This window comes from Triticum urartu, chromosome 6, assembly GCF_003073215.2.
Source record: "Triticum urartu cultivar G1812 chromosome 6, Tu2.1, whole genome shotgun sequence".
Classification (NCBI taxonomy): domain Eukaryota; kingdom Viridiplantae; phylum Streptophyta; class Magnoliopsida; order Poales; family Poaceae; genus Triticum; species Triticum urartu.
In genome coordinates this window covers 472742837-472767632 of record NC_053027.1, presented here as the reverse complement: position 1 = coordinate 472767632, position 24796 = coordinate 472742837, and the positions used below count along the sequence as shown (strand labels likewise).

The window sequence follows — 24796 nt, the reverse complement described above, 5'->3', positions numbered from 1 at the left end:
CATGTTAAATCCAATGAAATATGTATAGGATATCAGTGAAGAACAAAAACAAAAAAGAAACTAATATCCCATTTGCTATAATTTTTTGGAATTTTTCAACCCCTTTTGATATTACTTTTAACAGACAATGACCATACTCTTTGGCCAGGCCGGAATGCATCCCTCCTCATCTTGAAAGATTTGCAGCCCAGTAAGTCGGAGAAAACAAATAGGCCTAGCTTGGGTATTCTTCAAAAATAAATACTGGGCTACCTATTTTCCCAAAGAAAAAACTGCTGGGCTGGTCATGTTGTTAGATGGGCCACAGAGACCGCACAACCCAGTTTATAGCCTGCTCCTCCAAATTACTACTAAAAAAAGTTGTGCAACTCTGTCGTTAATTGACTATACGTTGAAAATGATGTGGGTCCCAGATATCAGCAGGGTGGATTAGAGTAAAAAACGAGGGGTTCATCTAAGTAGTAAAAGAGGTGCTTGCTTGTGTTCGGGAGTGGACCTGGTGGGTCCGTATTGTCATACTCACAACTACAGTCCTCTCCGGATTCACTATGTTGATAGGGACCGTTTCAAAAAAACTATGTTGACAGGGCCGGACGGCGGTGCCGCGGCGAGCGCACCAAGGCGGAGGATAAAGTGCTGCCGCCAATGTGCTGGGCTGGGTTGGACATTCTTATTGAAAAATAAAAATGGATCGGATCTATTTATGACATTGACTACGATTTGCATGGGTCCGCTGGTTGCAGGAATAAAATGCTGGGAGGAAGAAGACTGGTCGCTATCTTTGCCGAAGAATAATATCGACTGAATGTAATGACACTATCATAGGAAATAATATCCTCCTGTTAAATCGTGAATTTAAAGAACTGGTGCATGAGAATTTAGCTTTATTTATTTATTTACTTATTTATGTTTAGGGGACCATGACCATGTACCTGGGCCGGATTCATGTGAGAGCCTCCCTTCCAGTTAATTATGGGTTCTCTGTTGGGCCTTCATCAGTGGGCTGCATGTTATCAACAAGTAGAAAATGTGTTCCGTACAAAAAATAGTATGCGCTACGTACGGTACGGGGCACTAAAGGATCAAACCGTGCAACGACTTCCAAAACATTGTGTTTGTCGTTCTAACAAAACATTTATTCAACCAACAGACGAAATATACTATTTATTGTACATTGAAAACAGCAGCAGCAGCAACCAGGGCTGGGGATGCAACAGAAGCAGTAAGCAGGCTAGAAGAGTGAAGACGCAGCTCTCTCTTCCAAACCAAACATCATCCATCATTACAAAAGGGCTACCAAAAATGAACAAGTGTATGCATCAAACTAAATAAAGATCCTAATACACCAAATGTACGCATCTAACTAATTGGCTCAGTTAAACGTTACTATTCATTAAGCTGTGGAGATTGGCTGACGGCTTGTACCAGATGGGTGCCTGACGGGGGAAACTCCAGCCAGCATGTCGAAGTCTGATACTTGCGACCCTCTCTCCTACTTTGGGCTATAGAGCGTGGCGACACATATCAGGGTATGGTGCATGCAGAGACGCATGGTACGCTATGTACACACAGTTTTGGCCGATGAACAAAACCGCGTTGCCATCATGATCCTTGCCGTCGGTTATCTCCTAGTTAATCGGATAATTCAGTCCGACAAACAGAGAGCGTGTACCAAGGCTACTTACCAACCTCCAGTCAAAAATTCCTGAAGGCCCAGAGAAGCTGGGATCCTGCTCAAAGACCTTGCAGTGACTGTGATTGTATTCCGCGAAACAACACGTCTGGTACGTGTGGACGATCATCAATCGTTCACCGTCGTCTGATCGAGCCAGGAACCACCTGCAACTGCCATGCTTCTTTTCTTTGAAAGGTTCTAGGATTAGGAAGGGTAGGGACACCAGGCGGCCTACAACATCATATCAAGTTGGAGTCAAATAACCCACAAAAAAAGTTGGAGTCCAATAAAAAGGGCTCTTAATGTAGTCAATCTGAAGAACAACATGTTATGAGCATGAATATGTTTTCAGTAAATGTTGACAGTAATATACGCAAGCCATCATGATATCATAGGAAAGTAACATAAAAAAGTTGGAGTCAAATAAAAAAGGGCTCTTTGATGTAGTCAATCTTAAGAACAGCATGTTATGAGCATGAATATTTTTTCAGTAAATGTTGACAGTAATATAAGCAAACCATCATGATATCATAGGAAAGTAACATACTGCTATAACAGCCATTTGTAGCGATGACTGGAGTAGGCCAGCAATACGTCTAGCCATAGAAGGAGTCAACAGCGTAAATGAAGCCCTTGTGTTCAATGGCATCGGAGAACCATGGAGGATGTATGATCCTGCGATGGACGTGCAGATTTATCCACTTACCACAGTGACCTGTCAGATAGGTGAGACCGTGGTTGAAGAACGCAATTAGCCTGAAGTCTTTATAATTCACAGATCTTGTGGGCACTTGGCATATTACAACCTTGAGCAAATCAAACTTGGTATCATGTTGGCTACTGTAAGATTCCGAGTATTCTGGGCCACGGTGCCAAAGCAGTGTAGTGTTAATCGAAGGAAGGGGGTCAATCGCCGGGTGTAGACCTCCACGAGCATCCAACTGTCGTGACCGTCGATGAGCACCATCCAAGACGTATTCATGCTGACCCAGTACATACCGTTAATGGAGGGTGACGGGGATCGGATCGCAGTAAAGGGGGTTGATGCTCACCACCCTACGATCGTTATGCTATGTGACACGTTGTTTCTGAAGATCAGGCAGCATCAGCAAGCAAGGAGCTGGCTTAAAAAGCTCCGGCCTGAGGGCTTTGAGTAAACGGTACAGCCCCGATGAGCACGCGGCGAGCGGCATGGTACTGATATTGTCCACACGCGAAACAATGAGCTTGATTACCTCTGTGGGGAGTGAATTCCAGCCACTCTTTCAGCGGACGCTGCTCGGTTCTGCCATTGTTAGTGCTTGGGTTTCGGACGAGGGGGGAGGCGCCTTAGCGGGGATGGAAGAGCGGACAAAGATGGATAAGCGAATATGTGTTGTGGGAAGTGGACAGGTGATGATGGCTACAGCATGCCGCTTGACTTACGAGACACATACCAGCAGCGTAGGGTCATATCAAAGTCAGACAACTTGCTGGAGTGATCACAGTACTGGTACTCCCTACAGTACCTGCTACTATTCCCTAACTTGCTTGAGTAGAGTAGTAGTGGAGTAGGAGTTGCTGGAGGATCAGCGCCGCCTGCTAGTCTTGGTGGAGGACGGCAGCGTCTTCCTCTTGATCGTGGCCACCGGCAAGGCCCGCATAGGCCGCCGCCACATCTCTATAGTGTGCGTCAGGGGCGACGCCGCTAACGCTGACACTGACACGAGGCCGATGTACGGGTGCGTGCTCACTATTACTACCCCTCGGAGGTACGTGGGCAGCAACACTGGCTACGTCAAGCTGACTTGGACTCTGCCGAGCTGGGACCTTCCCGCTGATGTGGACATGGAAGACGCATGGTATTATTTGACCCCCAACAATGTGCATGGGGACTCCAAGGAGGTCCACCTGGACATCTGCATTTCTAAGTTAAATGTTGATCATTAGTCTTCGCTCAATGTAATCCGTTGTCTAAGCATGTGGAGACTTCCATGCATGATCTTGCTCTATTGGAGTATCGCACATGAATAAAAGTGTATCCATTTATGGTTTAGTCTAGAATCTTCCATGTATGAATTTTTACTACAGTACTGGTGAAAGACTTATGATGAACCATTTCTTACATATCCTCTGCCCCCTTCCAAGTCATCCTGATTTAATCCCTCCGTCTAGGTGTATAAGGGCATGGTTAATACTTAAATAGTATAGCCAACTGTTGACTATAAGAAAGTGCCATGCCATCTGTAGCCAACATGTATAACAAGGGATACTCAAAAACTAATTCTTGAAGATCATTTCCTGCAAAGCACAATAAGAGTTATTTCTTCACAAGTTTTGGATGCAGGTTGAACAGTTGAACGCTTTTGTTTGCAAAAGATAATTTTTATCTATTTCACCCCGATGTTTGTGAGCTCTAGAGATGAGATAATATCCGAACAAACCTATCGATACCCATTACACGTGAGATGACCCCCACATCCTTTGTCAAATAAACAACTCCCCGATCAATGCATTTCACTCTTCCGTGGAACGCGGGGCACCTTACTATAGATTAGTATGACCAAAAATTGAACTAACATTATATATAGTACGATAAATGATGATGCATGTCACCTAAAATTATATCATTGAAAACTATGTTCAAATATGAATCAAACGATATTGTATTTGTTGACATGCACTAACATTTTGTCAGTTAAATCTTCAGTTAAATTCAATGGGGGATAAACCACGACCGATGTAGTAGTACTAGTGTAGAGGGTGGCACTGCACGGGAGTCTCACCCCGCTCGTGATGCGGCAGTAAAGCCGTCATATCACAAAACCCAACCACTCTCAGTAATAAGTGACCTGGTAAAATAAACGGACAAGCAACCATCACATCCCTCCGTCTTTTTTGCATTTCATCTCTCTGCATTTACTTTCTCCGGTTCATCTCACACACTCGATCCCTAGCTACTACTCCTAGTATCCCTAGCTACTACTCCTAGGGCCAGTTCTTTTGGCGGCTTCCCCATCTTTTCCCATAAGACTAGTCACAGTGGAGAGTAACATTAAGGTGCCTCACTCATTTATTTGGGCTTCTAAACTACTACTAGTAGTACCTCCATCCTGGTTTATTCCTCACCATTGTAATTTGTGCTAAATTTTGACCAAAGATTTAACTGATAAAATGTTAGTGCATGTAACATGCACTAACATTTCATTAGTTAAATTTATGATAAAAATTTGACACAGATTACAATGGGGACCAATAAACCAGGACGGAGGTAGTAGTTATGGGATTACTAATCTAGAAGCCTAAAAGAACTGGCCCCTGGTACTCCTACTAGTAGTGGTACTCAAGTTGGAATTCCAATTGCACGGCACAACTTGTTAGGCAAAAAATTCGATACAAGGTGTAGGAAGCGGTTTGGCAATTTGCATGCCTTTCCGACCAGTGAGATACTCCGTACAAAGTACGATAGAGAAATAACCACAGAGAAGGAAGCTAAAAGTAAACAATCAAATGAGCATTTTTGCATTTGTTTTGCATTGAATCGTTTCACAAGCTTGACTAGTGTTGTTTTTCTACTTTTACAAAAACCGCATCGTAATGTTAAAACGTGCATTTGCACGTACATAAGTAATAGTAGTACTCTCTCCGTCTAGGTGTAAAAAGGACCAGAGGGAGAATCATGCATGCGGAGTAGGCAAAAAAATTGCTCATTTATAGCCGGTCGAAGTCTCAAAGGGTGCGACCGCGCGAGGGAGGCGAAGGTCGTGGGAGGCGCGACGGTTGACGGAATTAATTGAAGTTACACACAAGCCGGCATGGGCAGAAGCTATACCGTCAGGCCTACGATATGGGTCTAGTAGACATGACATCTAGTGGGTCCCGCATAGTTCTCGAGAACTCTTTGGGGGCTTGCAGCCATTTATCCACCGGGCAAGCCAGCAACCCCACGCCGTTCGCACGCCCTACTCGTCCCCGTCTTCTACTAGTACAGTACCTTACAATAGTTCGCTCCCAGTCATACCGTCCTTTCACATTACGGCAGTTCCACTAATCCTAACCCTCCTCCCAAATCCATGGCGTCCCAAATCTCCATGATTGGCGGTGAGTACAATGTTAGAACCATCACCGGCGATGAGTTCGACGTCATCTACACCCGTTCTTCCGCAACGGTGAAAGAATGCCTTGCTCGCTTCAAACGCATGTTTGAAAACTCAAATGATGAGTGGGTCACTGGGCTAGACGTTGAGTACACCACAGTCCTGGGAAGCGAGAAGAAACTAAAGGAGGCAGAGAAGAAGAAGCCCGCCGTGATCCAGGTTTGTGTGCACGACTTATGCTTGGTCTACCACATATGCCATGCCGGCGTTGAGTGTGAGGAATTTAAGAAGTTCCTCAAGGGCGGCCGAGTCATATTCGTTACTGTAGACTTTAGGAATGACAAGGAAATCCTGGGTCGGATAGGCCTCGTTGTAGGCGACCCCTTCGATCTCCAGACGGAAGGGCTGGTGTCCTCCTCTCAGCCTTCAATGCTGACCCTGGCAGCAGCCATGATTAATCGTTCGTACGCTAAACTAAAGAAACCTCATCACGAGTTTCGTCATGCATGGGAGTCAAAGACATTAGATGAAGATCACATCCTGTACGCAGCAATGGATGCCTACCTTTGTTTGAATATTTACAAGGGTTGGATGAAGAAGCAGAGCCCGGTGTTCGATTCAAGCAAAGAAGCGTCGGCGAAGAGGAAGAGGGACGAGGACAAAGTCGAGGACGTGGACTCGGACTCCGAGTAGGTGGCAGTGTCATCGCTCATGCTGGTTCTACTGCAGTGTCAAGCAGACTACTACCTCCGTCTGGGATTATTGGTATGGCCGACCAAATCACCAGGACCAAGGCAGAGCGCAGGAGCATGCAAATTCCTCGATTCTTGTAGTTGTTAATTGAGCTTAGACCTGCTGCCTTTGCATGCATTGGCTAGCTTCTATGCATGCAACGGAAGAAGCACTGGTCCCGGGACAGATGCTTGCATGCAGCCAGCCTCCCTCACATGTAGCGACTGGCTCGTAATTAATGGAACGACAATCGATAGGAGCGGCCTAGTAAGAGCGGGCGCGGCTGTGTTTCTTAAGGGCCTTGTAAACCCGGACGGAGGTAGTAGTTTCTTAGTTTATTTTCAAGGGTGTGTTGTGCTGAGGCCCCAACAGAACTATGTTTATGTTCTTTCTCGTTATTTGAACTCTTTAGTATGTACAGTAGTACTAGTACTATGTCTTACTACTGTTCTTCTTGCAGTTGGTACTACTGCTCGTATCTTCGTGTTCCTACTGTAGTTAATACGTTCGTACTAGTAGTATAATTTGGGTCAGTTGATTTGTGAAAGAAGTTCAACGGAGTGAAGGAAGAAGACGGCAGGGTGCCCATGATCTATCTTATGAGTGTTGGGTGTGGAATGCAGTTCGCCAGAAAAAATGGATCGTGCCCGGGGTTAAATGGATGGCGGGGGTCGGGGAGCATGGCGGTGGCAGGCGGTTCAGGGTAGGGCACGACGGTGGCGGCAGGCAGTTAAGCGTGTGGCGGGCTGAGAAGAAGAACCGTGCATCTATTTCGGAGGTTGAAGAAGCCCTTCTAGCCATCCATGTTGCATCAAACGGCTCACAAGAGTCGACTGGCCCAAATTACTCCTTCAGATTACAGGATCCACGTGGCATTCAAGGTCTCAAAGGTAGATTCCACATCCGCACCCGGTTTGCGGGCTCGACGCGCGCGCGACCGGCTTCCGCCGCGACAGCCATCATGCGGGCCTCCTCCGCGTGGGCGGAGACGACAATGACATGCTAGTTCCTCCTCGCCAGCATGCTGGAGCATGCGCTCGTCCTCCTCTTCGCATCCTGCATGCATAGACGCGGCTCCACCAGCTGCTCGCGTGCTTGGCAGCGTGGCGACATCGCGAGGAGGGACTGCAGACGACGTGAGCGGGCGAGCCTTCGGCTTGGCGGAGACACGGCGGTGATGGGCAAGAAATTGTTGGCCTGAGCAGGCGGGCGCCGGCATGTGCAACGGCGGCGGCGGCATATTGATGAGTGCGCGTATGGGAACTTAGTTTAGTTTTATATAGGGTTGGTCAAACTTAAAACAAAACCGTACTAGTACACATAAACATTAGACTTAGGCAGCCCTTTTATTAGTTACCACAGCCACGATACGGAATCATGTGTAAGCGCGTGAACCGTGGCCGCGCAGTCGATCGAACGGTGTGTCACCGTGTCGCGCTCAAAGGACATCCACCGAACCTTTTTGTGTGTGTGAAAACAATCCTCGAATATTACTCAACTTTTTTCCGGGAAAAGTTCTTGACGCTACAATATTTCCATATATTTGAATTTAGCTCCAGTTCGTGTCTATTTGGATTTGGACGTTTTAGGTGCGCCCTAGTTTTTTTAATACTGATTTTGGGGCTGTTTGGTTCCCAGCCACCGTTTGCCAAGCCAAAATTTGGCAGCCACAGTTTAGTCGGCATGTGTTTGGTTTTTGCCACACTTTATTGCCCCTATGGCCCACTTGTCATAGAGACAATGTTGCCACACTTGCCTAAGGTTAGTTCTTCAAAATGAGAGCCACAAGTTGGCAAGCCTAAGGGAATCTTGCCACACTTTTTGAGTGTATGTAATGTGGGACCCTAATGTGGCTTTCCTAAGGTGTGGCTTGAACCAAACACCCACCTAAGTTGGTCAAACTTGCCTAACCTTAGGTGTGGCAACCTTAGGCAAAATTAGTCTCAAACCAAACAACCCCTGTGTGTGTGACTGAGAGAGAACGTGGGTATGTGTCCATATGTGTGTTGTGGCGGATGGGCAATGTGGAGACGGTGTGCGTGTGATAGAGACATAGAGAGGTGTGAATGTGCAAATGATCATGCATGAGTGAGACATAGACAGATGCGGATACGCTGTGTATACATGAGAGAACGGTCTTCTATTTTACTTGTGTGTGTGTGTGTGAGAGAGGAGCATCCATAACACAACAACCATCTCTCTCGATTCGTCCGTCCCTCGCACGATCGCATGTAACACATGCATCAACGCGCACATTTTGACACCCTCACCCAGCCCCTGCCCACCTCAAGGCCCACACATCGCTCTCTATCTCGCACGCACACATTTCTCTCCATGAATACCCTATTTAGCAAGTAACTTTCCATCACATACACACACATTTCTCTCCTTAGGTTTGTTTTCTCACAATATCTGACACACACACACACACAGACAGCACACATCACACACACACCCCTCCCCCGAGCACACAATTCATCCCCATCCAAGGTTATATGGCGACCACTCTCGCTTGTGCTTCTTCACACCCCAGCATGCACAACACCTCAATCTTCAAAGAGGGCATCGAGGAGATTGAAGACGGCGACCACACTATGCTAGAGAATGTGGGGCCATTTGGAAGCAGGATGCTGTGACGACGGCTAACTGACTCCTCCCCCCACCCTCTCTCTCGCACAAAATTACCAATCCCTCTCTCCCCCGCACAAATTTATCAATCCCTCAACCCACGAGATCCTTCCCCTCTCGTCCATGTTTTTCCAGCTCTCTCATCAAACATGTTGTCTCTTCTCCTTCCACGTGTACAGAATCCGGATGCACACGCATCTCACGTATATTACATGTCTCAATCTTTCTCACAGACCTAACTTCTTCCTCTCTCTTTCTCTATCTCCCTCTTTTTGTTTTGTTAGGTTTGTCTCCTACTCTCTCGTCCACATATATACAATCTTTCCCGCCCTATCTGCTCCATCTTCGCAAGCTCTCTCTGCACGTTTCATTCACACATTGGGATATGTTCAAAATGTTGCTTTTATAATGGCTGATGTAGAGTTATTGTTGGTTTTGTTGCATCCTGCAAAGTAATAACTATGAAATGCATTTTGATTGTCATTTGACTAGGATTATGCGAGTTTGAGCATGTTGTGAAGTACTATGGACCTCATATACATCTTGGAATTCGACAATGATTGTAACTATTGAATTGTATAGACCATTACATTCGAAGTCAGTAGCCTAATATATTTATTTCACAATTTCAACAAATGATTAATTCGCTACATACTAAGAAAACAAATGTGTGCACCTTCCATTGTTATTTAAGTCTGCGTATTAGCACTGGTCAAAGTCAAGTTTAGTAAACTCTCAGAAAGTTTATAACAATAAATATTAACATATACAATAACAAATAAATACCATTAGATTCATTATTGAATGTACTTTCACATCATACATATCTGTTATGGTAAATGTTTATATTTTTCTATAAACTTGGTCAAACTTTAGGAATTTGACTTCGGTCAAACCTTGTTGGAGATATGCCCTAGAGGCAATCATGTATGATAATATTTCCTATGTGTTTAGGAATAAAGATAGTCCTTGGACATTATCAATGATGTGTATTAGCAAGTACATGACTTGTTTGTGGGACTATGCATTGTATGATGACTGTCCTAAAAGGTCCCTAGTCGAAGGGGCTGTGTGGACGCGTAGCCAACTAGACTAGCATATGACACGGTCGATGGCTTGGTCTCACTATCCATGGAGCATTGGATGCTAACCGGATAATATGGACTTGGAAGGATCTGGTCGGATTCGACGTAGTTGGATCCGAGTCGAGATAAGGTCCGAGTCGGACAGACCCAACTATGAGACGTAGCGACATGTCATCTGTGAGTCTGTAGTACAACATATGTTCTATGTCCTAAGACCTGAGTTGACGCATGTACTCGGGATGGTGACAGACTTGCTTTGGGCCGACCAAACGCTACTTCGTAACTGGGTAGTTATAAAGGTAGGTTTCGGGTTTGTCCAGAACCATGCTGCGAGACATGGTCGAGCAAGATGGGATTTTCCCCTCCAATCAGGAGAGATATCTGGGCCCCTCGTGTGATCCGACCAGGATAAGCATGGCCATGTGACAAGGATTATGAGATAATCCAGTTTGTGGTTGGCATCACTGGAACGAGAAAGAGGTCGGGCTAGCATAAGGATGACAGACTCGCCTTGAGCCTGACAACATATATCGTGTGGCAAAAGGAATGGAAGTATGATGTACAGGTTCGCCTAACCAGCTTCATAGTCTGTTTGGTGTTCGGCATGCCTTGCTAGAGGCCGCTACCAACTGTGCAGTTCGGCGACCAAGCCGGCTTGAACCTAAGGGGCCGCACGCTTAAGGGAAGGAACCTACGAGGTCGGATCTGAGGACACTGGTCGGATGTGATCCAAGCTGTATTTGGATTGTGGCCGAGTAGACTTATGGGCTTTAGGGTCCGTGTGAGGCCCAAGTGTTGATCCCGTGATGGACGCCTATATAAAGTGGAGGTGCCGCACACTCACGCGGTTGATCGCTTCGACGTTGTCACTAGGGTTTGCATGTGTTGCGAATAGACACCTCCACTCGCCGCCGGTTGTGTGATCGGACCTAGCAGTCCGCCGCACGACGTTCCTCCTGCACGCGCAGATACCGTTAGAGGCGGTGCACTTCCGCCGCTCCGGCGAACCTGTACGTGGGAACCGACTACCGGCTGTACGAGGGAAATCGGACGAGGAGGAGACGATCCACGCGGACGCGCTGCCCCAACTATTCTTCCGCTGCACGGCACTGCGCGTATAGTGGTAACGAACTGTGATCCATCTCCCGTAGCATGTTCTTGGTTGTTCTGCGCGTAGGAAAATTTCAATTTGCAGTCGACGCACCCTACCGTAGAACCCAACAGTGGTATCAGAGCAAGCATGCTATAGGATTTCGATTTAGATCGTATGCATATTAGATATGTGGAGGCGATAGATGAGATCTGTTGTTGTTGATGAGATCGGCTGTGTGCACGGTTGATGAGATCAACTGCACATGGGGATCGATGTGGCTATATTTTCTGATGATCGGAGTCGATGAGGTCGTGACACAACCTACCCCTACCAGTCGGTATCCGCCATCGGGGTTAACAGTGAAACATAAATCCGAATCGGGGTCGCGATGTTCGATGAGATCGGTCAGATCAGAGAATTCGGCGTGATCGGAGTTCAGATGTGATCTGTGATTTCTGAAAACATCGGGCGCTGCCCGCACCCGTGAGGGGCGCTGCCCCTTCGAACCACGCCCGCTAACCGGCTAGCGGGACCATCGTGAGCGTAGCGCCTTGTATTTCGTACACGATCACTCAAACCGGTAGAATGCGATTCTATGCGTAACTTTATTTTGCAGGGTTTGATGTGAATAGTATGGCTCATGTGTATGTGATGCATGTGTGTAAATTATACATAGCCTGCGTGTCATGTTTGTCAGCCGGCAGGAGCCAAAGTGCTGTCATTTTATTGTATAACGACATGCGTGTCGACTCATGACTCTATGTAAAATTCATTACTAGTTTTAGTATTTGGATAATAGAGATCAGGTCAGCGGCTTGGCGGCCCAGCGTGAGAAACAAGATGGAGTTTGTAGATGGTCATCGGAGTTGGAGCCGACCTGGAAGAACATCCATGAAGGAGCCATACTATTTCACAATATATGTTTTACTTGTGATTGTTATGCTTCTTTGTTTCTATGCATGTTAGAATGGTAGAAAGATCCCTCATGAATATCAAGTAAATTGCCATTCCCGATGTTGCACCTTCGCACGTCAAGTATGTCTAGTAGTGGGCTCATAAAATTGGGGTGCTGCTAGGTGTCCTTGAACTGAAGGGTTCGTGTCGGACACGGACATGCACTGCATTAGGTTAACTTGACAAGTCTATCAAAACGGTTTTGGGCCTTGTGGCAAAAGAGGTCGGGAGCCAGGGTATGAGATACCTACCTGACCGACAGGAGTCGTATAGAGATACGATTAGTAAGGAGTTTCTTACCGGACAGGCATGTTGTCTAGCAGTGATGCTAAAGCTCACTAGTCACATGTGCTAGTCGGATCCTAAATCACTGAGAGTTTGCGGAGGGATGCTGACTTCAGTGGGAGTATTTCTGTTTAAGGCTAGAATTACTCTACATAAACACATTGCTTAGTGATTGCATATTTTTCTGTTGTAGATCAATGGCACCACCTGCTCAACCCAACTTTGCATTGAAATCAATTCTGGAAAAGGATAAACTGAATGGAACAAACTTTACTACTTGGTATAGAAATTTGAGAATTGTTCTCAAGCATGATAAAAAGGAACATATTCTAGAGGATCCACTTCCAAAGGAACCTGCCGATAATGCTAGTACCACAACCAAGAATGCCTACCAGAAACTCATTGATGAATCAAACGAGATCAGCTGCCTCATGCTGGCTAGTATGGAGCCCGATTTGCAGCAGCATTTCGAAGATGTTGGGGCTTTCGATATGATAGAGAGTCTCAAGAGCATGTTTTAGGTGCAGGCTAGGACCGAAAGGTTCAACGTCTAGCAATCCTTGATGGATTGTAAGCTGAAGGAAGGTGATCCACTAAGCCCGCTTGTGATCAAGATGATCGGATATGTGCACGCTTTGGATCGGTTCGGCTTCCCACTCTTGGATGAGCTGGCTAGTGATGCAGTTCTGGGTTCTCTTCCGCCCAGCTATGGGACGTTCATCTCGAACTATCATATGCATGGCATGGATAAGAAGCTCACTGAATTTCATGGGATGCTCAAAGTGGCAGAGCGGGATAATAAGAAAGGCACGCATCAAGTGTTGATGGTGCAGAAATCGGCTAAGTTCAAGAAGAGTTGGTCCAAGAAAAGGGCTAAGGCAAAGGGCACGGAGACGGTAACCTCCGCCGCTGCGCCGAAGTCTGGACCAGACTCAAAGACCATTTGCTATCATTGCAAGGAAATTGGTCACTGGAAGAGGAACTATAGCAAGTGGTTGCAAAGCATGGCAAGAAGGCCGGGAATGCTGCTTCAGGCAAAGGTACACTTGTTGCATATGTTATAGACATTTACCTTGTTGACATACCTAACAGCTCTTAGGTATTTGATACCGGATCGGTTGTTCACATTTGCAACTCGATGCAGGGGCTGGTAAGAACTAGGCGTGTGGCACAAGGGGAGATTGACATCAGGGTCAGCAACAAAGCAAGAGTTGCTGCGTTGGAGGTCGGCACGATGCAGCTCCAGCTTCCTTCTGGATTTATTTTGGAATTGAATAATTGTTATTACATTCCTGCACTTAGTCAGAACATTATTTCTGCCTCATGTTTGATGAGTCAGGGTTATGAATTCAATTCAAAGGATAATGGTTGTTCGATTTATTTGAATGGTATGTTCCACGGCTATGGACCCATTGTTGATGAGTTATTTATATTGAATCTAGAACAGGAACCGGTCTATAACGTGAACGTCAAGAGGCATAAACCTAATGAGATAAATCTGACATACTTCTGGCATTGCCGGCTTGGACACATTAGTCTAAAACGCATGAAGAAGCTCCATGATGATGGACTTCTAACTTCGACCGACTTTGGGTCGTTCGAGACATGCAAATCATGCTTGCTCGGCAAGATGACTAAGTCTCCTTTCGCAAAGAGTTGTGAGAGGGCATCCGAGCTGTTGGAAGTGATACACTGTGATGTGTGTGGACCAATGAGCACAACTGCCAGAGGTGGCTATCAGTACTTCGCGACTTTTACCGATGACTTGAGTAGATATGGATATATCTATTTGATGAGGAACAAGTCAGGGACTTTTGAAAAGTTCAAAGAGTTTCAAAACGAGGTTGAGAATCAGCTCGGTGAGACTATAAGACTTCTACGATCTGATCATGGAGGTGAGTACATGAGCCGGGAGTTTAATGATCATCTGAAAAGCAGAGGTATAGTACCTCAGCTCACACCTCCAGGTATGCCACAGAGAAATGGTGTATCAGAATGGAGGAATCGTACCTTGTTGGACATGGTTCGATCTATGATGAGAAAGTCGGATTTACCCTTATCATTCTGGGGATACGCTCTATAAACTGCAGCTTTCACACTTAACAGGGTACCATCAAAATCCGTAGATAAGACGCCACATGAGATCTGGACCGGGAAGACTCCTAGTTTGTCTTTTCTAAAGATTTGGGGTTGTGAAGCATTTGTCAAGAAACTTATGTCAGACAAGCTTACACCCAAGTCGGATAAATGCATATTCGTGGGATATCTGAGGGAAACCTTGGGGTATAGCTTCTACAACCGGGAAGAGAACAAAGTGTTTGTTGCTCGGAACAGGGTTTTCCTTTAGAAATAGTTTCTCAGTCAGGAAGCCAGTGGGAGGACGGTCCGACTCGAAGAAATTCGAGGACCACTCGGGGACGGCTCGGCTAGTGATGAGATCATACCGGAGTCGGTCAGGGAACCTGTAGTGGAAGAGGCACCGGAACCACGGAGGTCGGAAAGATTGCGCAAAGTGTGTGATGTATTGTTGCTAGAAAGTGACGAGCCGGCCACGTATGCGGAAGCGATGGTGAGCCCAGATTCCGAGGCATGGCTGGAGGCCATGAGATCCAAGTGAAAGTCCATGGATGAGAATCAAGTCTGGGACTTGGTTGATCCGCCGCCTAGCGTAACAGCCATTGGTTGCAAATGGGTCTTTAAGATGAAAACTGATGTGGATAGAAATGTTCAGATCCACAAAGCTCGGCTTGTCGCTAAGGGTTATGGAAAAGTTCAAGGAATTGACTACGACCAGACTTACTCGCCAGTAGCGATGCTGAAATCGGTGAGGATCGCACTAGCTATAGCTGCATATTTCGATTACAAGATATGGCAGATGGATGTCAAGATGACTTTCCTTAACGGAAATTTAATCGAGGACGTGTATCTGATACAGCCCGAGGGTTTTGTCGACCGACTAGCACTAGTAAGGTATGCAAGCTCAAGAGATCCATTTATGGGTTGAGGCAAGCATCTTGGAGTTGGAACATTCGTTTTGATGAGGTCGTCACTGGTTTCGGCTTCATCAAAAGCGAAGAGGACTCTTGTTTATACAAGAAGTTAAGGGGGAGCTCGATAGTGTTTTTGATCTTATATGTGGATGACATACTACTGATCGGAAATGATATTTCGATGCTGAACTCGGTCAAGGAGTCATTGAATGGCAAGTTTTTGATGAAGGACCTTGGTGAGGCAATGTACATTTTAGGCATTAAGATATATAGAGATAGATCAAGGAGGCTGCTCGGCTTAAGCCAGAGCACGTACATAGATAAAGTGTTGAAGCGGTTCAACATGAGTGAGGCAAAGAAAGGGTTCTTGCCACTCTCACATGGTATAAGGCTAAGCGAGACTCAAAGTCCTTCGACATCTGATGAGCGAAGCAGGATGAGTAGGATTCCGTATGCCTTGACAATCAGATCCATCATGTATGCCATGATATGTACGCGGACCGATGTTGCTTTTGCAATAAGCCTAACAAGTAGATACCATGCCAACCCAGGTGAGAGTCACTAGGCAGCGGTAAAGACTATTTTGAAGTACCTGAAAAGGACTAAAGAGATGTTCCTAGTTTATGGAGGTGAGGAAGAGCTCATCGTAAGGGGTTACGCCGATGCTAGTTTCCAAACCGACAGAGATGATTGTTGATCACAGTCCGGATTCGTGTACGTCATGAACGGAGGAGCAGTGAGCTGGATGAGTTCCAAGCAAGATACGATGGCCGATTCTACTACAGAAGCCGAATACATTGCGGCTTGTGAAGCTGCAAAGGAAGGTGTTTGGATCTGGAACTTTCTGGATGATCTTGGTATTTTCCCAGCCTCTGTAAAACCGTTGGACCTTTATTGTGATAATTCTGGTGCCATTGCACAAGCCAAGGAGCCGAGGAATCACCACAAGGTCAGACACATAGATCAGAAATATCACCTGATATGAAAGATCGTAAAGAGTGGTGATGTAGAGTTATGCAAAATTCAAACGGATGCAAATGTTGCGGATTCGTTGACTAAGCCACTTCCACAACCCAAGCATGAGGGGCACGTTAGAGATATGGGCATTCGATGTCTATTTGATTGACTCTAGTGCAAGTGGGAGACTGTTGGAGATATGCCCTCGAGGCAATCGTGTATGATGATATTTCCTGTGTGTTTATGAATAAAGATAGCCCTTGGACATTATCAATGATGTGTATCAGCAAGTACGTGACTTGTTTGTGGGACTATGCATTGTATGATGACTGTCCTAAAAGGTCCCTACTCGAAAGGGTTGTGTGGACGCGCAGCCAACTAGACTAGCATATGACACGGTCGATGGCTTGGTCTCACTAGCCATGGAGCATTGGATGCTAACCGGATAATATGGACTTGGAAGGATCTGGTCGGATTCGACGTAGTCGGATCCGAGTCAAGATAAGGTCCGAGTCGAACAGACCCAACTGTGAGACGTAGCGATATGTCATCTGTGAGTCTCTAGTAGAACATATGTTCTATGTCCTAAGACCTGAGCTGACGCATGTACTCGGGATGGTGACAGACTTGCTTTGGGCCGACCAAACGCTACTCCATAACTGGGTAGTTATAAAGGTAGGTTTCGGGTTTGTCCAGAACCATGTTGTGAGATGTGGTCGAGCAAGATGGGACTTGCCCCTCCGATCAGGAGAGATATACTCTGGGCCCCTCGTGTGATCCAACCAAGATAAGCATGGCCATGCGACAAGGATTATGAGATAATCCGGTTTGTGGTCGGCATCACTGGAACGAGAAAGAGGTCGGGCTAGCACAAGGATGACAGACTCGCCTTGAGCCCGACAACATATATCATGTGGCAAAAGGAATGGAAGTATGATGTACAGGTTCGCCTAACCAGCTTCATAATCTGTTTGGTGTTCGACATGCCTTGCTAGAGGCTGCTACCAACTGTGCAGTTCGGAGGTGATCCGAACTGCGACCAAGTCGGCTTGAACCTAAGGGGTCGCGCGCTTAAGGGAAGGAACCTACGAGGTCGGATCCGAGGACACTGGTCGGATGTGATCTGAGCTGTATTCGGATTGTGGCCGAGTAGACTTATGGGCTTTAGGGTCCATGCGAGGCCCAAGTGTTGAGCCCGCGACGGACGCCTATATAAAGTGGAGGTGCCGCACACTCACGAGGTTGATCACTTCGGCGATGTCACTAGGGTTTGCATTTGTTGCGAATAGACACCTCCACTCGCCGCCGGTTGTGTGATCGGACCTAGCAGTCTGCCGCACGACGTTCCTCCTGCACGCGCGGATACCATTAGAGGCAGTGCACTTGCGCCGCTCCAGCGAACCTGTACGTGGGAACCGACTACCGGCTGTACGAGGGAAATCGGACGAGGAGGAGAGGATCCACGCGGACGCGCTGCCCCAACTCTTCTTCCGCTACATGGCGCTGCGCGTCTAGTGGTAACGAATTGTGATCCATCTCCCGTAGCATGTTCTTGGTTGTTCTGCGCATTGGAAAATTTCAATTTGCAGTCGACGCACCCTATCGTAGAACCCAACAAACCTAATATGCAGAGTTTACTAGTACTACTCGCTAGTTGCTTAGCCGAATCACCCAACACGCCACACGGGGAGTTCAGTGTCACAAAATTTTGAGGTCGGCGGGAAAATCTCCCGCGACCCTGATTCGAGTAGTGGGAAGTTAGCATCATAGCCTTTGGAACAGGCCTACGGATGACAGTTGGTAGGGGGCTGTTTTCGTAACTTCAGGTTCACCCTACCCAGCCAACCCCACCCCGGCACCCAGAGTAGTACACCTGAATACTCCCCATTTTCTATCCCCACCACAAAATAGACTTCTCCACGGCACCGCAGCCTCTGTGCTCCTCCCCTTCTACATCGGCGCACTCGTCCACCGCAACGCATCTACCTCATCGACGACCTCGTATGCCGCACTGGAGCCGGTCCACCGTCGTCGTCGTACACATAGCCTCTTCCTCAGCACCATCTTCCATGGTCTCGGATCTGCTTCCCGGAAGCCGACGCCAAGCACAGAAGCACCACCGTCGTGGACAATGAACTGACTCCCGTTGCTGACCATGACCCATAGAGGCCGCCGCGACCATCGTTCTCCTCCTCGATTGGTAATGTGTGTATTGAATCACTTAGCAGTACATGTGCAGTTCCAATTTTGTGCATACCTACCCTTCAAATTTCCTGGGTACTATTGTTCCCGTAAAAGTAATTGGTTATAGCCTCCATTGTCCAACAGAATATCATCTTGTAATTGTGCGTCGCTCCTGTATCGCGCTGTGCTTGGGTAGGTATTTCATCTGCAACCAATAGTGTGGCAAATGATGGATAGTTTTTTAGAACTAGCAAGATGCACATGCGTTGCACGCATCAAGATGCATTTGTATGAGTAGTTTATCTTGTGGGAGAAAAGGATGAACGAGGGAATGCCTTATTTGCAAATGCGGAGAGGGGTGTGGGTATCTTTTTGCAAAATTTCCACAGTTTCCTTCCTATCCTCGGATATAAATCGGATGGCCTATATTGCAGGATGGCAGGAACACCATCATCACCAACTCTATTGTTTATAAGAGTAGGGGAAAAGTAGAGAAAAAATAGAGAGTACAGAAGTAGAGATAAATATAAAATATAAAATAAATATAACAGTAGAGAAGAGAGTAGAGATAGCAGAGACGTCGGGAAAGGATTGCGCGCGTGCGGGAAAAAGCGACCGGGCGTGCGCTAGTTTTGGCGCGCGGCGTCCGGCGTGCTTTATAAAATCCAACGCCCTCCCACCGCTCTGTGCCTCGCCACCACTCTCTCCCCGCTCTGTGCCTTGCCACCGCTCTCTCCCCGCTCTTTCTCGCCTCGCCGACGCGTCGCAGGGAAACTTGGGGATACCGCGGCGTCCGCGCGCGCCCCTCCGGCGGCTTCTTCGCCGAGATCCTGTTCCGCGGGATGCACCTCGGCCTCGGAAATTTAGACACCGCCAACAAGGCCGCCCACGCGTACGACGCGGCGGCGTGGCACCTCCGATGGCCTCATAGAACATTGAACTTCCCCGATGTGTCAACGCGGGAGCGGGCGCAGGAGCTCGCGCCTCTACCGCGGCTTATCACCGACCAGGATCGTCACGACAACCGGAGGCGGGAGCACCGTATCGGCATCGCCGAGATGGACGAGGAGGCCATGGCGTTGTGGCGCCAACGCTTCCCGCAGGACATCATCAACGAGCACGAGTTCTACGAGCAAAGGAGGGCGGAGAGGGATAAGAGGAGGGCGGAGCGAGCCGCCTATCGTGAGGACAAGCGTAGGCGAAAAGCAGACGCTCGATTCAACATGAGGCTAGGAGCAGCGTCGCCCTGGGAATCCGATGATGATCGGTATCTTCACGCCTACGGTCAGACGTCAGAGGGGGACATGACCGAGGAGGAGTCGGACGACAAGTAGTTGAATAATCTATCTTTTTTTATCTATCTATGGTGAGGACTATCCTCTACTCTCTATCTCTACTTCTCGATCTCAGAACTGTAAACGCTTTTTTAAAGCGCCGCGCGTTGCGATTCTGTTGGAGATGCTCTAACATGGCAGATGAGTGCTTTAATGTTGCCCACAAGATGCGCGAGTATTACTGGTAGTATATTTTTCTTGCCATGTTGAGATTTTAAAACCACGAGTGCGAACATGCAGAGAAGCAATGAAGATCAAACACGGGATATTGGGGACATCTTCAAGGAGCATGGCAAGTTAAAGAGGAGCTACACCGAACCTGTAAAACGAGCTTTGGTAAGTAACACCCTTTCAATTACTTTTGTTTAGCCTCGTGTTATTCGATGTGTATATGTTGTAGTTTTTGTTTCTCTTAAGCCTCGTGTTCTTCGATGTGTCATAAGAAGAGTCTTAATCATCCTAATGCTTTCGCTTTTAGCTTGATGTAGGAAGTGGGTGTTCTCACCTTGTAGTCTGTTTTTATATATTTTTTCCTTTTGAATTCACTTCTCCCAGTTCTGTTTATCTGGCTTCTACTAAATGGATCTGGGTTGCTCTGAGTAATTATCTAAAAAAGAAGTAACTTCATGTCAGGATGCAGTTCCTGCGAGGAGAGAAGTATGGTCAACCTCGAGGTCATGTTTCCAGAATGAGGCTGGATTACACACAAGGTGCCAGTTCCCTAATGATGCTGGATTAGACACAAGGTGAAAATTCCCAGATGATGCTGGATTACACACAAGCCAGGTGGAGTCGTCAGTTGTTCATGTCCTCGTGGCTCTAGTAAAGACTAAAAGAAAGCGTGCAGCAGCCCTTGAGAATGCAGCTGAGTTCCTGAAGAAGCGAAAAGAGCAATCATATGCTCTCTTCACCCATGCCAAAGAAGAGATGGAAGAAGCCAGAAATAAGCTAGCAGAGGCAGAGCAGGCTAGGCGTCTCCTGCTATCTAAAACTATTGTCAATACAAAATTTCCTTCATAGTAGCTAGGTTCAAATGTTTATCCAGTCAACATGCCTGTTGTGATGTATGTGCATCTACTGGTGTGGCACAAAATATTTTTTTCGGGTCATGTAATAACAGCAATTACATTCCAAACAATAACAGATGAAGCATTGGACATGGTATAGTTCACGCGCAAGCCCGGCATTCCAAGTTCAACTTCCACATCAAACTCATGTTCACAGATATCTCCACATTCACACATAATGTCCACAACCATGATTCACTTCAAAGCCAAAAAAATTGAGGAGAGTTATGAATAAAGAAAACCCTCTAGTTCCTGCTACCAGTGCGAGCACAACAAGTCAAGACCATGCGTAATTAATTATATTTTGGTCACTTTTTGTGTTTTAAAATGACGGTCGGCTCGCGGAAGGACGTGTTGCCGGCACACGCGCGGATTCAATGAAGGAAGGCAGGGCAGTCTGAAGCCGGTTGCATGCGGCAAGGAGGCGTGTTCAGCCGGGCCTGCAGCAAGTGGGGCCCTCTTGACCGGCGCGCCAGTTCAATGCCTGCGCTATGAGAGGTCGCATCCGTGTCAGAGCAATCACTCCCTCCAGTCCTTTTTTGTTTGCGTATAACAAAATCTCGTTTTCCATTCACATTTTACAAGTAAAATTCGTGGACAAACTTTGACCCAAAAAATGATGGGGACTAGTAAACCAAAACGGAGGTAGTAGTTTTTTTAATCAAAGAAGGGTTCCCCCCTTCCGATTTTCATTACTGAAAACCAACATCTAAATCTAAACATAGTATTTTCCCTAGAACTACTAGGTTCAACATCTCGCAACATAAACCCATACAACCATAGAGGTATGTAGTAGGTAGTACTATGAATTCCATTTTCGCTCCATACTAATCGTTCTAAAAACTACTTAGTAGTTATAATGTGCCATTGAAAATCGAAACTCTTAACCCCACTAAAAAATAATATTTTAAACGTGGCTACTCGATCTGTGGCAACTGGCGAGCCACCGCCTCCAAGTCGTTCACCTGTGGTCCCGACCATCAACTCCTATGGATCAAATTATCACGCGAGCTAACTATTCCTACAAAGGTGTGCTCCACCACGTACCCGGTACCCGCAAATGCAGCAATCATGCACCTAGGGTTTTAGGGTTTATTTGTTAATGTTGCCTTTACGTAACACTCATGTGTGCGAGACAGCGAGAGACCGACTGCGTGCGTGCGCCTCTTCTTTTCGTATATGTACTCCACCGTTTGTCTGGTGTCCACAAAATTATAATAACTACTAGCAATGTGCCAATGCGTTGCCACACGAACTGAGTAGATTAATACATATTCACCGATTTGATAGTAAAAAGGTCTAGTTTTGAAATACATATATCACTAAAAAATGTTATGTTTCACTCAAAATATATTCCTTTGGCGGTTTTGATGAGATAAGGGAGGAGTGTTGTTGGTTTCAAGATTCGAGAAGTGGTATATGTCTAATTTCTACTCTTACTAGCAAGATGCCCGTGCGTTGCACGGAACATCAAGATCTTGTGGGAGAAAAGGATGAAGAAGGGAAGGCCTTATCTGCAAATGTGGAGAGGAGTGCGGGTAAATTGCCATAGTTTCGTTCCTATCCGTCAGATATAAATAGGACGGCCTATATTGCAAGATAGCAGGCCCACCATCATCACCAACTCTGTTTTTTATCCCTACTCTTATAAAAAGCATAGTCGGTAATAATCGTGTGTCTCCCATCCTGCAATACAGAACATTTATAAAATGCAAGCTGCACATTTTCTAAAGAAATAGATAAAGATAGAAGAAACCTGTAAGCAAAACAGAAAAGTAGTGAAAAGAACAAAGAAAAAAACAGAAAAGAAGAAACCACAAAACCGGTGAAAAAACAAATCCCAGAAAACCAGCTCAAAATGTTCGCAAAAGCAAAACCATTCAAAACCTAGAAAACCACGCAAAGAAACCAATGGATTAAACAAAGGAAAAAGAACAGAACAAAAAAGCCGAAAGCCTGGTGAAAAACCCCGAGATGGAAGGTCCAGAAACGTCCTAGTGTAAAAAACGTTACTCCCTCCTTCCATCTATATATGGCCTAATGCGTTTTCCGAGGCTAACTTTGACCAAATGTTAGAGCAACAATATATGACATGCAACTTACACAAAGCATGTCGTCAAATTCGTATGTGAAAGGAGATTTCAATGATATAATTTTCACATTATGCATGTCATGTACTATTAATCTTGTCAATAGTCAAAGGCCGTTTTGGAAAACGCATTAGGCCCTATATAGATGGAGGGAGGGAGTATTATATTATTGGACGAAGGGAGTAATCACTATCATATCCTTGTACTTTCCGTGCATAGGCAAGCTATATAATCTGTTTTCCCTTTCTAGCCAAGTTCAGTTAAGCTGTCCCCTCTGCAACGATAAGATGGCGTCCAGTGCCTCCTTCACCTGGGAGATCTCCGGCGCCGTTCCCCCTTGCGCCGGCCAGAACTCGTCCGTTGCCAGCACCTTGACTTGCAGCTGCAGGAACTTGACGTAGCTGAATGCCTTCTCGAGCATGGTGACCATGTCGACCTTGGTCCCGTTGGGCACCAGCTCCTGCAGTGTCCGAAGCCGCTCGCTGATCTTCTCCCGCCGGGTCTGCAGGACACGGTGGTAAGTTGTTCAGATCCACCCAAGTCCCCAAGAGAATTCGAGCAGTGGCAAGCATACCTTCGCGGCGAGGCTTTGCGGGTCCCCCTTGGGAGAGGTGGTGGTGGGCGCCGCCGGCTTCGCCTTGCTCGTCTTCCTGCTCGCACCGCACGGCTTCTTGGCGGCCCGCGGCTCCGCGTCCTGCACGCGCGCCGCGTACGATCGCTTCGAGGAACCGCGCGCCGGCGCCACAGCATCGGGCGAGCCGTTGGACGTGCTGGGGAACAGGAGCCCGAACGGCCGCCCTGCGCCGCCGGAGTTCTGCATCAGGCTGAAGCAGCCCGTGGTGGGGTCGAACCCTATGGTCGACGCCGGCCCTGCGTGCTGATCCTCGTCCATTGCGTCCATCCACGCGTCGCAGTCTGCCTCCTCCTGCGCGACCGCCTGGGCCGCGTGGCCCCGCGCGGCGCGGCCGAACGAGAGCACGGACGGCCCCGCGCCCGCCCAGCTCGCGCTGTCCGGCACGTAGGCGCTGGCGGCGCCGGCTGGCTCGTCGTGAGCGTAGGCGTAGCTCCCGTAGAGCGCCGCCGTGTCCACGCTTCCGAGCAGCGCGTCGTGGCCGCCGTAGCCAAGAACGTCGAATGCGCACGCCTCGGCGTCGAAGCCGCCGTCGTACATCACCATCGGCTCCCGCACTAACGCCATGATCACGATCACGTATGGTGCAACCTACCTAACCAAGATAGTGTCTCACTATATAAGCTCCTTGCTGTGTTCCCACAGTGGTTGGCAAGCGGCGGCGACTTGTGTGCTGCCTTCGCGCCATGCCGCCGGCTATATATACACGCGGCGGCGCACCGGCCCGGGCCACGGCGGGCACATGGGTGGGCGGGCTTAAAGAGGCCCGTACAACAAAACACCGGGCGCGGGGAGGATTATACAAAGTACATCTGCATTAAATGCTGGAGCTAGCTAGGTGATCGAGCTGCCGATCCTTCCCGTAGCTGTGCCCCTCTCCTCTGTTCCAGGAGCCTCAAGAACTCGCGCGCGCACTCAATACCGGGTCTCGGGCAATCGGGTTCGGTGGAGCCCCAGAAGGAATGCATGAAGGAAGGGAGGTTGTGCGGATCCAGCTGAAATTGAAGAAGAGGCG

The 24796-nt window shown here is 47.4% G+C and overlaps 1 protein-coding gene across 1 annotated transcript; it reads right to left on the bottom strand.

Moving 5' to 3' along the window:
* Nucleotides 1-23220: 23220 nt before the first annotated feature.
* LOC125512417 (putative transcription factor bHLH086) lies at nucleotides 23221-24434 on the bottom strand. Its single transcript, XM_048677511.1, has 2 exons — nucleotides 23725-24434; nucleotides 23221-23652 (listed from the first exon to the last, which is right to left on the bottom strand). Exons 1-2 carry the CDS (start codon nucleotides 24346-24348, stop codon nucleotides 23407-23409), a joined length of 870 nt encoding a protein of 289 aa, XP_048533468.1. The 5' UTR covers nucleotides 24349-24434; the 3' UTR covers nucleotides 23221-23406.
* Between the last annotated feature and the right edge of the window lie 362 nt (nucleotides 24435-24796).

Excerpts from the sequence above, each read along its gene's own strand:
- LOC125512417 (XM_048677511.1), bottom strand. The coding sequence starts at position 24,348 with ATGGCGTTAGTGCGGGAGCCGATGGTGATGTACGACGGCGGCTTCGAC. Across the intron at positions 23,653-23,724 it reads CGCAAAGCCTCGCCGCGAAG|ACCCGGCGGGAGAAGATCAG; the intron begins GTATGCTTGCCA and ends CGTGTCCTGCAG.